The 15,471-nt window shown below is 36.5% G+C and overlaps 1 protein-coding gene across 2 annotated transcripts in view; it reads left to right on the forward strand.

The window, feature by feature from the left end:
• The window catches only part of CDKL5 (cyclin dependent kinase like 5), a 143,535-nt gene that overhangs the window by 51,723 nt on the left and 76,341 nt on the right, over positions 1-15,471 (forward strand). For both annotated transcript variants that reach the window (XM_036439589.2, XM_036439590.2), the window contains exons 2-3: positions 4,570-4,790; positions 8,222-8,256. In XM_036439589.2, coding sequence (XP_036295482.1) covers positions 4,727-4,790; positions 8,222-8,256 — 99 coding nt within the window. In that variant the 5' untranslated portion in view covers positions 4,570-4,726. The remainder of the gene's footprint in view (positions 1-4,569; positions 4,791-8,221; positions 8,257-15,471) is intronic.

Consider the following 15,471-nt stretch of genomic DNA (forward strand, 5'->3'; position numbering starts at 1 on the left):
GACTGTTCTTGACACCTGAATTGTGTATCTACTCTCACGTTTAAATTCTGATTCCTAGTTTGCATTATTCAGTTTTGATTTCCACAGGGCAATAGGTGGGACCAAATGTTCTTTACATATACTTACATATAGAACTTTTGGGGTGCTGAATCTTCTTTGTGGGAATGATTTAATCTTTATCTCTAGTTTCTTTTGAAACAAGCCATATATATTATTGGCAGAAAATGGAATATTTGCATGTTTCCTGGTGTTCTTCCAATTCAGTCATAGAAAATGAAAGAATGAGTCATTCTCAAGCACTCCGAGCATCTTTTATCTGGAATGTGACTGACTTAGATTTTCATATGGGTTGCATCTTGTTATTGATATTTTACCTCAGATGTCACTTTTTTAGAGAGGCCTCTCTGAATGTATCAGTATCTGATAATATTTTTACATTTTTCCTTCCTCAGCGAAATCTAAATCTCCATGAGGGCCTATGCTCACTACTGTCTTGTGTGTCTTATTTATTTCCTGAAACATGTTAGTCAGTGAGTAATTGTTTATTTAATAAATGAATGAATAAAATATTTATTAATTTCTTCTGAAATTGACATAATTTTCTCTAAATATCATAGTCACCTTTTTTTTCTTTAAAAAAATATATTTTATTGATATTTTACAGAGAGGAAGGGAGGGGGATAGAGAGTTAGAAACACTGATGAGAGAGAAACATCGATCAGCTGCCTCCTGTACCCCCTGTCCCCCACTGGGGATGTGCCCACAACCAAAGCACATGCCCTTGACCGGAATCAAACCCGGGACCCTTTAGTCTGCAGGCCGACGCTCTATCCACTGAGCCAAACCGGTTTTGGCCATGGTCACTTTTTAAAATGTATGATTTTACTACATTAAATGTTTCTAAAATAATAGTGTCTGCTTTCTCTTGCCTTTTTTCAAAAGCATTTTTTTGTAAATATTGAATGAAAAATAAGTTAATAAGAATTGACCTAAAATAAATGTTAGAGTGATAAAGAAATACTTAGGATTAGGGACAACTGTGACTTTCTTGTTATGTGTGTGGCTGAAGTGAAGCAAACCGAGAGAGAGACTATTCGGAAATGATTTCAGAGGAGCGCAGGTTAAGGACGTGTGGCTGATGTGGACTTGAACTTTCACTCTTAATGATAAGGGAGGCCATTGGAAAGTTTTGAGCAGAGATGTGACATGATCTGACTTATCCCAAAGACTTTTGCATAGAAAACAAACTGAATTCAGTGGAGTTGAAAGCAGAGCTGTAGGGATATTAAAGTTAGGCATAGTCTACTGCTGGGTTCTCACGTCAGTTCTATTGTTTAATTTGTCTATATCTGTGCCAGGAGCTTCCTGTCTTACCTTCTATAGCTCAGTTCTAACCCTCAATATATTTGGTAGGGCATACTGCCAGATCATAACCTCAAGGCTGAGCCTTCTTTTCTTATTCAGGCGAGTATGGACTGTACTTGGAACTCTGCTCTTTCACACATTTTAGAAAACACTGGGATTTTGATTGAGATCGCATTGACTATATAGGTTAATATGGAGAATATTGATTCTTCCTAGCTTAAAAGTGGGATAACTCCTTTTATTTAGGATAACTCCATATGGTTGAATAGAGGCCCTGAATATGTTTTGTTAAATCCCAAACTACTTTTTTGTTATAAATGTGATTTTAAAAACCTAAATTTTGTTTCTTGTTGATGTTTATACATGCAGTTGATATTTGTATATTAAATTTATATTTAGCTACCTTGCTAACACTTATAATTTAAAAATTTCTCTGAACTTTTTATGTAGATAATAATATCTATAAATACTATTGTGTTTCCCTCTTTCCAGTGTTATATATTTTAATCATTTATTTTTTTTTCTTATTTTACTGAGCTGGCAAGAACTCACCAGGATAATGTTTAATAATAATATTAATAAGTATTAGTTGTAAGACAACTTGTTAGGTTCTTAATTTTTAAAGGGACTGTGTCTAATATTTTACATTTAAAAATGATGTTGTAGCAGAAACCGGTTTGGCTCAGTGGATAGAGTGTCCGCCTGCAGACTGAAAGGTCCCAGGTTCAATTCCGGTCAAGGGCATGTGCCTTGGTTGCAGGCACATCCCCGTAGGTAGGGGTGGTGCAAGAGGCAGCTGATTGATGATATTCTCTCATCAATGTTTCTAACTCTCTATCCCTCTCTCTTCCTCTCTGTAAAAAAAATCAATAAAATATATTTAAAAAATAAAATGATATAGATTTTTGTCAGATACATTTATCCAGGATATGAACATTTCTAAAGCCGTTAATTATGGACATATTACACTTTAGAAAGCTTGTCTCAGTTTACATTCCTACCATCAGTGTACTAGCTATAGACACAATGGACTTATTTATTTTTTAACTAGAAGTTTGTACCTTTTGACCACTTTCACCTATTTTGTAATTTCTTGAAACAAGAGAATTATTTTACATAACCACTATGCTATTATCAAAATAATCATTGACATAATATTATATAATCTGTAGACATTTAAATGTTATCAGTTACCCTTTATAGCATTTTTTTTCTTGTCCAGATTCCAATTTAGGATAATGCATTATATTTAGTTTTCATGACTCTTAATTTTCTTTTCTGGAATAGTTCATCAGTTATTCTTTGTCTTTCATGGCAGACATTTTTAAAAAATACCGGCCAGTTATCTGTGTATATAAAAGCTTAATATGCTAAGTGTCTGACTGTTCATCGACTGCTGGACCAGTTGCTATGATGTGCACTGATCACCCACGGGCAGACATTCTGACTGATAGGTTAGCTTGCTGCTGGAGTCTGGCTGATCAGGACTGGGGGAGATGGGCCAGACACACCCTGGAGCCAACCTCCGGTGGTCCCTCCCTGCCTCTAAAATATTTCTTATAATTAATTTCCTTTCAATGTGCATGAATTTGTGCACCAGGCCTCTAGTTTAGTAGAATGTCCTTAGTTTGGGCTTGTCTGCTGCTGTTTCTGCTGAGATTTAGATTTTACCTTTTTAAGAAGTAATGCTACAGGAGTATATTGTGATGCATCCTATCAGGAGGCATATGGTGTTGATTTGTCCTATTACTAACAATGTTAATTTTGATCACTTAAGATAGTGTTTGGCAGGGTTCTTTACTATGAAATTACTATTTTCTCCTTTATAATCGATAGGTATCTTATAGGGAGCTACTTTGAGACTGAATAATAACTCTATTTTCCATCATACTTTCACTAGTTTTATCATATATTGATACTTGCCTGAAATAATTATAGTCAGGGTGGTTTGTCAAATGGTGATTTTTCTTATTTCTTCATCAAATTTATTATTTGGAATTTTACTCTTAGAAAGAGCTTTTTCTTCTCCCCCATTTATTTATGTCAGTAAGGATTGGTGCACTTTTTTATACTTCTATGGATTATAACCTACCACTACATTTATTTTGTTGCTCAAATGTTCCTCATTTCACCAGTGGGAGTCTCTTTGGCAGACTACTGTGTCCTTTAGACATGCCCCCATTATTCCTTGAGGATTTTCTTACTTTCTGTTGTAGCCTGGAAATCAGCCATTTCTCCCAGGAACCTTGGTTCCTTTCATTGACTCATTAGCAGTGTCATTGCTTCCAGGCTCCCTCAGCAGATAGAGCTAAGGAATGTGTGTGTGTGTGTGTGTGTATGTGTGTGTGTGTGTATTATACTTACACACTCTTATGTCTATTTCTATATCTCTCTATATTAAGAATGAGCTTCTGTGGTTAATTGTAATTCCAAGCCTTCTCCCTTTTCTTTTCTTTTTTTTTTTTTTATTGTTGTTGTTGTTTGTCAATCCTCACCTGAGGATACATGGATATATTTTCCATTGCTTTTACAGAGAATAGAAAGGAGGAAGGGAAGAAGGGAGAGACAGAGAGAAACATCAATGTGAGAGAGACACATCGATTGGTTGCCTCCTGCATGCACCTAGACTAGGGCCAGGGATTGAACATGCAACCTAGGTACGTGCCCTTGACCGGGAATCAAACCCCTGAACCTTTGGTGTGTGGGCTGATGCTCTAACCACTGAGCAATGCTATCCAGGGACTTCCCCCTTTTTATTTTCGTAACTTCTTTTTATGAGAATAAGGAACCAAACTCATATTATCCACAATACATATACTTATTTGCTTAATCCTAGAATACATATAAAGAAGTTTCATATATCTGTTTAAAACAACTACCTAAGTAAAATATAATATGCATTTGTATTTATTTTTTGTCTAAGAAGAGTATGGTATTAAATATTGTTTTCAAGAATTACATAAGGTTAATTTTTTTTCCTCTGGCCCCACTCAGTGTGTTTACATTACTCGTTTCAAATACAGTTAACTACATTTGTTCATTTATGTTCCATTATGGATTCTTCCCTTCTATGATTCTGTCTTTTTTCTTTTTTTAGTATGTGAAACATTAATATGGTTTTAAAAGAACTGTATAAAAATATAGGCTAGTTTATTTGATTACTGAAATATAAAACTAATGGCTTTTAAATGTTTGTTCTTTCAGGGAATTATTTAATAGAAGAAATATGTGAAAGTTCCTGCCAACCTGTGAGAATTTCTTCCTTCGCTCATTTTTTTGTTCTACTTACTAGACAACTTTCTCAGAAGTTCTTTTTTGATGCCATGTTTTGTGGCTCGCATCAAAAGAGGAGTTTGTCTTCATGAAGATTCCTAACATTGGTAATGTGATGAATAAATTTGAGATCCTTGGGGTTGTAGGTGAAGGTAAGTTTAGCATTTCTTGAATTTTTTTTAGCAATATTCAATTATACCTACCACCAAAAAATGTTAATAATTCAGGTCCTATTAATTTAATCTGCATCAATTTAGATAAGGACCTAAGAGCAAGATATTAAAAATAAAATTACTCTCAACTATTGGAAGTTGAGAATTACTCTCAAATTGAAAGTTGAAAACATTTAAAAACCCCTTAAAGTTTAATAAATCAGAAATTTCTTGAGGCTTCTTTAATTTCATTTCTTTTTTATTTAATTTATTGGGTTGACATTGGTCAACATGAACATACAGGTTTCAGGGGTTTCTATGTTATAAGATCCATTTCATTCTTTCATTAGGAACCGTGAATTTTTTGGTTACATTTTATTTTTATATCAGCTAGGCTTATTGTCAGTAGGTTAAAATTTATTTGTATAAGTTAAATTTTACTTACTACATGGTAAATAAGTGAATAAATAACTTCTGTCCGTCTTTGGGAATGACAAATCACATTTTATAAATTCTGAGGCACACAATTTGGTCATATTGTAATGTCTTTGAAATCAGATGTATATTATAATCAGCATATTATGGTTTAATTGGCAGCATTTTTCCTTCCCTAGTACATAAAATTATGCTTATATTCAATGACATCATTGATTAGATGAAATATGGTAATTAATTTTCATAAGTCTTTTTTATTTCTTCATTTTAGTAATTTCTGCTCCTTACTTAAAGATAACTTTATGGAGATTTTGATAAATGATTCTGTTAATGAGATAAATGACTATAATTATGGTTTCTTAGCATTTATATCTTTAAAGCAACTGTTACAAAAATTTCATATTTCAGAATTTTCAAACAAATTTGAAATTTCAAAAGAAGTTTTAAAAATTTACCAATGTGAACAGCAAAGCTGTTTTAGATTTTAATACTAAGTGTCAAACCTCAGAGAGAAGGCAATGTAGGGTGAAAGAGGGGGAGTAAGAGATCAACCAAAGGACTTATACGCATATACAGTAAGCATAACCAATGGACACAGACAGTATGGGGGGTGAGAGCCTGTGCTGGGCAGAGGTGAGGTTAGTGGGGGGAAAAGGAGACATGTAATACTTTCAACAATAAAGAATTTAAATAAAACATAAAATAACTAAAAGCAGTTAAAACACAGTCTAATCATTGGGTGTTTGCTTCAAGATCTGAAGTTGAAACCATATTAAGAGAATGGATCATTCTTCCTTCACTTGTCAATGCCTTTTCCTTTTCTTCATGAATATTAATTATGTAAATAAAATTTATTGTCCATATCTTACCTACTATCTGTTTTATAATAGCTGCCTTTTTGTTTATTTGTTATTGGTGCCCCCCCCCCCCCCGCAAAGAAGTATTACAGTTAGATTTAAGCAATAAACTATTGACAGGAGAAGGTCATCTCAGAGAGCCGTGGTCGGCAAACTGCGGCTCATGAGCCACATGCAGCTCTTTGGCCCCTTGAGTGTGGCTCTTCCACAAAATACCATGGCCTGGGCAAGTCTATTTTGAAGAAGAGGCATTAGAAGAAGTTTAAGTTTAAAAAATTTGGCTCTCAAAAGAAATTTTAGTCGTTGTACTGTTGATATTTGGTTCTGTTGACTAATGAGTTTGCCAACCACTGTAGTATAACACATTTGGAATGTTCCAGAATCTGAGTTTAAGTTTTCTATATCCTAACCTTGTGTTTATTTGTGTATTTATATGTGATCATCTTCTCAGGGATTGGCTCAGATTAACTAAAATTACCAGACTGTTATATAAATCAGAATATTTCAGTTTAAGTTGTAGCCAGAACCATTATTGCTATGTGTGTGTGTTTTGTTTTTTTGTTTTTGTTTTTTGTGTAAACTACCTCAGATGCTTTTTGGCTAAGAAATACAAATATATATTAAGGAAATTTAAAACTGTCAAGCAAACTCTCTAAAACTGTCAAGCGGAATCTACCTTCTGATTCTTCCAATTAGATATTCACAGTATAACTTTAACCTCAGTTTTCTGAATAACTTGCTGTCAACTCTGTATTCTGTCTCTAAGGAAGTAGTTTACTGGCTGGATAATAAGTAACCCAAAAGATGATGAATTTCATCAAAATAATCAAATAAAATGGGAGTGCATGGCTATAAATGGCCAGAGATTCTTGAACTGCTTGTGGCATATGCCCTTGAATTGAGTATTAATGGCAAAAATTTATCAATTTTGATTAGTTATTAATTGGAATGCTAAGGCCTATATTGTTTTGCCAATCAGGAAAAATATTCCAGTATCGTAGAAGAGGATTTATTTGTCTCCTAGGATATTATAGATAGCATATTTGGTAAGCTCCATGCTAAGAAATCATTAGCTCTTAAATTTTAAGTTTTCTAGAATCCTTTGAATTAATTTTCATCTACTCCCAAGGTTCTTATACCCAAATGTTGTCTCTAGAATAATTTAAGTATAAATTAAAAATGTCTCCAGTGAAAATTTCTTTAAAAGAGAAACCTGTAAAAGTACATGTTGAGGAAATGAGTTGCTTATACTCTCAGTTTATGAAAATATATATAATAAAATCCATGCTTTGTAGGTAGCTCTTTGCATTATCACTGCACAATATTGTCATTTTAGGAATCATTATTATAACATATACTGATAACTAATCTATATATATAAAAACCTAAGGTACTGTTACGATGGAATGATTAGAATGACTGCTTGATCAGTCGCTATGATACATACTGACCACCAGGGGGCAGACACTCAGGGCAGGAGTTTCCCCCTGGTAGTCAGTGCACTCCCACAGAGGGAGCACTGCTCAGCCAGAAGCTGGGCTCACTGCTGGCGAGTGCAGCTGCAGCGGCAGGAGCCTCTCCTGACTCTGTGGCAGAAGAGGCTCCAAGTGAAGGCAGCAGGTGCCGTGGGCTGTGATGATCACAAGCAATGCTCTAGTTCACATGTGTCAAACACAAGGCCCGCGGGCCAAATCCGTCCCGCCAGGCCTTGCAATGTGGCCCGCACCGCGCTGTCATCACTGCACTCCGCTGCGTTTCCATCACAATGACAGTTTATGACTGTTCAGTAAACCATTCGGCCCGCGATTTAGGCTGGATTTTAGATTTTGGCCCCTTCTCTGATTGAGTTCGACACCCCTACTCTAGTTCCTCCCTGGCCGCCTGCCGCTTGGCGCACTGCTACATCCCTCAGGGAATGTCTGACTGTTGGTTTAGGCCTGATCCTCACAGGCCAGGCTGGGATTGGGCCTAAACCAGCAGTCGGACATCCCTTGAGAGGACCCAGATTGTGAGAGGGACACCCCCCAAGTGCACAAATTGTGTGCACTGGGTCTCTAGTGTAAATATAATAGAACTTAAATTTCTATAAGAGTCGTAGTAGGTATACTGCTTCTAACTGTTTACTTCTTTTTATTATAGGAGCCTATGGAGTTGTACTTAAATGCAGACATAAGGCAAGTACAAGAAGAAAAAATGTGTTTAACTGTTTTGAAATTAATGTACTGTTCTGTGCATGTGGGCATATAATTAAAGCTGTCTGGCTATAATGATGATGCTTGTTGAGTAGAATTAATTTGTGAACCCAGAGAAAGGAGATTACTTTGCTTTATCATGATTCGGTAGTCATTAGTTCTTTACAATCATGTGCTATTTTTTTTTTCGCCTATCCAATGTATAGGTGAAAAGCTGCCTAATGAGAAGAGAAGAGGTGGTAGAGAAGAAATAAAAGTAGTGATGAATTTATGTTCAGGTACTTAAGAACAATGAAGAATTTCATTCAGTTAGTATTTTTCATGTAGACCCAATAACTTAGAATACTTTATGGGTCTGAATCCAGGTTTTGAAGATTATAGTGGATAGGTATTTGATATAAAATAGGGCTTGGGATAATAATATATGATTATTATTGTTTATAGTTTATCACCCTTTAATAGGCTTGAATGAATCAAATTATATAAATTATTTGACTCTGATAATAATCACCATTTATTCAGGTAAGTTATTTCAAGTTTCCATAGCTGTTGCTCAGTGGTGAACATGTTTTATTCAGAGACTAACTTTTAGATGATAAGTGTTCAAATATTTCATTACATTGTAGTGATTACCTGAAACTAATATAATGTTTTATGCCAGTTATACCTCAATTAAAAAAATGGGAAGTGTTAAAGCTATAACAATTTTGACCTAAGCTCTTTTGTCTTTTATGTAAAAAAGGTTTATTAGTTGAATTTTTTTATCTTTCCATATATGTGTCTACTTGTTTGTTAAATATTCTTGTTAACTGTAATAAGAAGTGGTTCACACAGACACACTGTTAATGCACACTGTCAGATGGGTCCAGAGTGAGAGTAGATGATAACAGGGATCTAAGCTCTTGGGAAACCAATTCTAAATGTGAACTCTGATTCCTAGTGGCTATCTGTAGAGCACTTTGGGTTACAAGGATAAGTAAACTGTAGTTTCCTTAACCTTGTATTGCTTAGGGTTTGTCTAAAGAGATACTTTAAAAGATGAGATTGCATCTAAAAACTCTTTTTACTGCCCTTTACTGAATGAGGGGACCCACAAAACAGCTCTTGAAAGTATTGTTTTTTTCCTTTCATGCATCTAAAAAGATATCGGATGGAAAATTTAAACATAAATTAGTGCCTAAGTCAGAGTAATAAAAACTCTTTTTAGAATTTGCAGCTGTTTAGTCATTAGACTTGTTATAGTATATTCTTCTTTCAGCTAGAATCAGACCTTCAAATCTTTACCCTTTTACCCCAAAATAGAGAATTTGGTGCTTTTGGTAAGATTTACCCTTCAGGAGCAAACAATGGATAACCACTAAATCTCAGGTTATAGTTAAAAATGGATATGATAATTTCTGTTGTACTGTTAACATAATCATACCCATGTATTTTACATACCTTTTAAAATTTTAATAAAATGGTTATAAAGTGTAGTATTACTTATGCATATGTGTGTGTGATCACATGCATAAACAAACTTTATTTGTTCTCTTTTTGAGAGGGTTGGATCTTGGTGTATATATAATTAAATAATTCCTAGCATCTATACTAATATAATCTATACTAATAAAAGGGTAATTAGACTGGAAATCTTTAAGACAAATCCACATTGGCAGGGGCTGAGGTAGAGGTGGTTAGGGGTGATCAGGCTGGCAGGGGAGAGCAGTTAGGGGTGATTAGGCTGGCAGGGGGGTGGCAGTTAGGGAACAATCAGGTAAGCAGGGGAACAGTTAAGGGGCAATCAGGTTGGCAGGCAGAGGCGGTTAGGGGCAATCAGGCTGGCAGGGGAGCAGTTAGGGGCATCAGGCCAACAGGCAGAGGTGGTTAGGGGCAATTAGGCAGGCAGGCAGGCAGGCAGGCGAGTGGTTAGGAGCCAGTGGTCCCAGATTGCAAGAGGGATGTCTGAAAAACAGACAGTCAGACATCCCCTAAGGGGTCCTGGATTGGAGAGGGTGCATGTCAGGCTGAGTGACCCTCTGACCCCTGTGCACGAATTTCATGCACTGGGCCTCTAGTGTTGTATATTTGAGCAAGTATGAAAGAAAGTTACTCTTTTAATCTGTGTATTGTTGCAAGAAATTTAGAGATCATGTTTATAAAAAGATATAGCTTGTCTTTTGTGAACACGATAAATGTTGGTTTATTCCAGGCCAAAGACCATACTTAGTTTATTGAATTAAATGCTGCCCAATTAAAAAAGAATGTGGCCCAGCCTGGTCAACATGGCTAAGTAATTGAGTATTGACCTATGAAACAGGAGGTCACGGTTTGATTCCCAGTCAGGCCATATGCCTGGGTTGTGGGCTTGATCCCTAGCATGAGGAGTGCAGGAGGCAGCCAATCAATGATTCTCTTTCATCATTGATGTTTCTATCTCTCTCTCCCTCTCCCTTCCTCTTTAAAGTCAATAAAAATATATTAAAAGAAGAATGTAGCAATACTCTCTTTTTGATAGTTTATTTTTATATATACACATTGACATGTATATGAAAACTCTTAGCAATGACTGTTCAGCTATTTATGGCACTTGATGAATACTGGCATTTGGAAGATGTACTGGTTTGGACCTTTACCCTGCTGATATATGTTGCTGATTTTTCTTTAATTTGCATGTCTGCTTTGAAGTGCCTGTGAGAGGGGAGACATGTTTTATAGCACACATTTCTTTGTAGAAGTTTAAAGAGGTCGTCCTCATTACAAAGTAGGGAGAATGGAATGGTGTTGAAATAGGGAGATGAGCCGAAACCAGTTTGGCTCAATGGATAGAGCGTTGGCCTGCGGACTCAAGGGTCCCGGGTTTGATTCCGGTCAAGTGCATGTACCTTGGTTGCGGGCATATTCCCAGTGGGGGTTGTGCAAGAGGCAGCTGATTGATGACTCTCTCATCAATGTTTCTAACTCTCTATCTCTCTCCCCTCCTCTCTGTAAAAAAATCAATAAAATATAGGGGGGGAAAAGAAATAGGGAGATGAGATTAGAGGCAAAAGGGTTGTGCAGCCAAGTAGAGGTTTGAGGGTGATGCTGAGTCTAGCACAGGGATGTACTGGTTTATGTAATTCCTTTCCTATGGCTGGGGTTGACTTATGAGAAGTTTCTGTTTATTGTGGAGCAGTAGATGCCATATGCTCTTGAGATAGCAAGTTATACAAAGCCATGAACTATCCAGTATTAGGATATAGCTTATAAGTATTCAATTAATAATAAAGTTGACTTAAATTATAGAACCAAAAATGAAGGACACTGTAAAGAGCTGTTGCAGAGTATTAGGTCCCTGTGGAGGGATTAAAAATGATCCCAAGGACTTTTGGCAAACTGGAAAAGCATTGGTATCATGTATCTGACTGAAAAACTTATAAAGGGTGTATAAGCTTAGGGGGAGAAATAATAAGTTTGGCTTTCATAATCTATACTATTAAAAGTATTAGTGGCCCTCACGCCCTTGTGTCATCACAAGATGGCTGCCCCACATCGTCACAAGAGGGCCACCCCCATGTCATCACAAAATGGTCACCACAAGATGGCTGGCAGGGGAGGGCAGTTGGGGGTGAATAGGCCAGCAGGGGAGGGCAGTGGGAGGTGACCAGGCCCACAGGGGAGCAGTTGGGTGTCAATCAGGCAGGCAGGGAAGCGGTTAGGGGGTGATCAGGCTGGCAGGCAGAAGCAGTTAGGGGCAATCAGGCAGGCAGGCGAGTGGTTAGGAGCCAGAAGTCCTGGATTGAGAGGGATGTCTGACTGCTGGTTTAGGCCCAATCCTAGACTGGAGAGAGTGCAAGCTGGGTTGAGGGACCATGCGCAAATTTCTTGTACTGTGCCTCTAGCAAAGAATAAAATGGTACCAGAATAACAAACCTGATATTACTAAATACCGCATGTTGAACATTTAACCTGTGCTAGGCACTCTACTAGATATTTTACATTTTATCCTACAACAGTCCTCTTATTTCCATTTTCCAAGAGAGGAAACTGAGTCATAGAGAAGTTATGTAACAGGGCCAAGATTGCATAGTTTATACAGTGACTTTGACCTGACTCCAAAAATGGGCTAACTTGAGCATGAGCTGGAACTGTGAAATAATATGAACCTTCCAAGAGGGAGTGCAAAGCAGAGGGAAGGGCATGTTTCAAATGGTCAGACTGAAAGGAGAGGGAGGCTGACCTCGTGAAAGCAAGGAAGGAAGGCTTTTTTTAATTGGCATTCACAAACTGTGTAAAAATCCATAAAAAAAATCTCTGATGATAAAGATTAACAGTGCCATTTATTAATGCCCTCTTTGAGTGAAATGGTACATCGAATGCCAAATTGAAAAAGGTTAAGGAGAGAAAACATGGATAAAATCTGGATTGTGCCATTTTCCCCCTTTGAGATTTGAGAGACTGAGATTAAAAGTAGGAAGAAGAGTAGATTTGATAAAAATATTCACTAGTTAGGAATATCCTTACCTCCCTGTATTAAAAAACATACTTTGGTTGTTTGCTGTTAATATTCAGTTTGTCTTTTGCTATAATGCTTTGATTTTAGTAAGCATTTTGCATTTTGGATTAGTGATTCCTTTTTTTTTTCTTTTTCAGATTAATTTTGCTTTTCTGCCAAAATGCTAAATGATGATTTGGTTACTTTTTTTTTTTTTTAAAGCAACCTATTTGTTGTTGTTGTTGTTGTTAATCCTCAACTGAGGATATTTTTCCCCATTGATTTTTAGAGAGAGTAGAAGGAAGGGGGAAAGAAAGAGAGAGAGAAACATCAATGTGAGAGAAACACATCAACTGGTTGTCTCTTGCATGTGTCTGACCGGGGCTGGGAATCGAACCTGCAACCGAAGTATGTACCCTGGATTGGAATTGAACCCGAGACACTTCAGTCTGGGGGCTGGCGCTCTAATCACCGAGGCAAACTGGCCAGGACTAAAACAAACTATTTTAAGAAGATATTTGAGGAAAATTCAGTGAACCATCATACTTTTTTTTAGCCATCATCAATTTAACAGATTATTTATAGTCTGCTATATCAGACCACACAGTTATTTTCTACTAAAACAAATTTTTACTTTTTTCTTTTTTTCTACAGTAAATAAGACTAATGCTTTTCTTTGAGTTTTGGTTTTTACATGTGAATTGAGTGTTTTAAACAAAGCTTAGAGAGATCAACAATGAGAAACTGAATATATTGGATTGATTATATTATTTACTTTGTCATTACTTTCATCCTATTTAAATAAAAAGAAAGTGTGATTTTTGCTTTTTGTGTGTAAAATTTTTAACATTTGAAGAAAATGAAAGAGGGGCTTGGGATTTTTCATAAAAATTGTCAGAAGCTGGAAAGAATCCATTATTGATTAGTTTGTCATAATCATTTTTAAGTAATTACTCTCTCCTAAATGGCATTAGCTTATCGCATGTTATAGAGATTAATGAGATGCCAATATAAACCTGGACTTCAGATCAGGAACAACGATAGTAGGAATCATTCATGGGGAAAACATCTTCCATTGCCTCTTACATAGGCACCCATATAGACCAGTGTTCTGTGTAGTAGTTTCCTCTCTTGACCTGGTTTTTGTTGCCGTTCCACTTAATTATAGAATAGTCTCTGGGACATTACAAAAGGCTCACCAAATCATCCTTTTTTGAATTACAATATTGTATAATTTCAGTTCCGCAAGTCTTTTGATTTAGGAAAAACCACCTATGTTTTTGTTGTCTGGTTATCAATAAATAGAAAAAATAATGGCTTGTCTGTCAGTTTCCAGGCGAGTGATTTCTTTAGGGAACTAGAAAAATTTGGGGTTGTTGCAGGTTTACTGGTTACCTTTATCCACATCATCCTAGACTGGATTTGTTTTGTTGTGGTTTGTTTTTTAATAAGTGGGATAAGGGAATGGTAATACTAGAACTAGCCAGTATTAGGTCTGTATGCATTGTCTACACCACATGTGTCAAACACAAGGCCCGCGGGCCAAATCCGTCCCGCCAGGCCTTGCAATGTGGCCCGCACCACGCTGTCATCACTGCACTCCGCTGCGTTTCCATCACAATGACAGTTTATGACTGTTCAGTAAACCATTCGGCCCGCGATTTAGGCTGGATTTTAGATTTTGGCCCCTTCTCTGATTGAGTTCGACACCCCTAGTCTACACAGAATACTTTACCTCATTCACCCTTCTTATAGTAAATCAGTTCTCAGTTCCTAAATGATCATATCCCCACCCGCCACTCAGTCTCTAGAGGATGAGTTGGCTGGAGTACTAGATGGACTTTAAAGTCCCCTTTTCTGCTAATCATAAAACATAGTTAATTCAAAGATGAGAACATTTTTTCCTACACTTTCTTAAGATGAGTCATTTCACTAGTTTTTGATAATGTGTGTGCTTAAGAGATTTATATTCGCTTTTTAAAAAAAAAATATCTTTATTGTTGAAAGTATTACAGTTGTCCCCCTTTTTCCCCCCCATTGACTCCCTCCACCTTGCCCTCCCAGGCTTTTCAATATGACCTTTTTTCAAAGCTCTAGGAGCAAAAATGAGAATGAATCATTTTTCTATGCAGGCCTGCAATATATTGTATAAGGGGTGGGCAAAAATAGGTTTACAGTTGTTGGTATGGGAAATAATACAGTCATTCATAAATAATAATACAAGAACTCTGTGTCTCTCATACTCACAACTGTAAACCTACTTATGTCCACCTTTGTTCACTGACAATATAAGAAAAGGAACTGAACAACAAATGCCCATATAGTGGGTGCTTTTATGAATTGTTGAAATCAGAGACTGGAACATAGTACACAGTGATCTTTTTCTACAAAAAAGTAACCTAACCTTGAAATACTATTACAAGATATACAATGCTTCTGAGCTTCACTACTTCTTAATTTAAAGATTTGTTTAATAAGTTAGAACATTTTAATTTTTAAAACCAAATAAACTTGTTTTCTACCTCTTATATTTAATAGTACTGTGTTCTAGGCATGGCATCTATTTATTTATATAAAAGCCTAAGCAACTGTTACGACTGAACAACTAGAACAACCTATCGACCAGTCACTATGACCCACACTGACCACCAAGGGCAGATGTTTAACACAGGAGCTTCTCCCTGGTGGTCAGTGCACTCCCACAGCCAACCTCTCATGGCCAGCCAACGTCCATTGGTCCCTCC

Source organism: Pipistrellus kuhlii, unplaced genomic scaffold (assembly GCF_014108245.1).
Source record: "Pipistrellus kuhlii isolate mPipKuh1 unplaced genomic scaffold, mPipKuh1.p scaffold_m20_p_16, whole genome shotgun sequence".
Classification (NCBI taxonomy): domain Eukaryota; kingdom Metazoa; phylum Chordata; class Mammalia; order Chiroptera; family Vespertilionidae; genus Pipistrellus; species Pipistrellus kuhlii.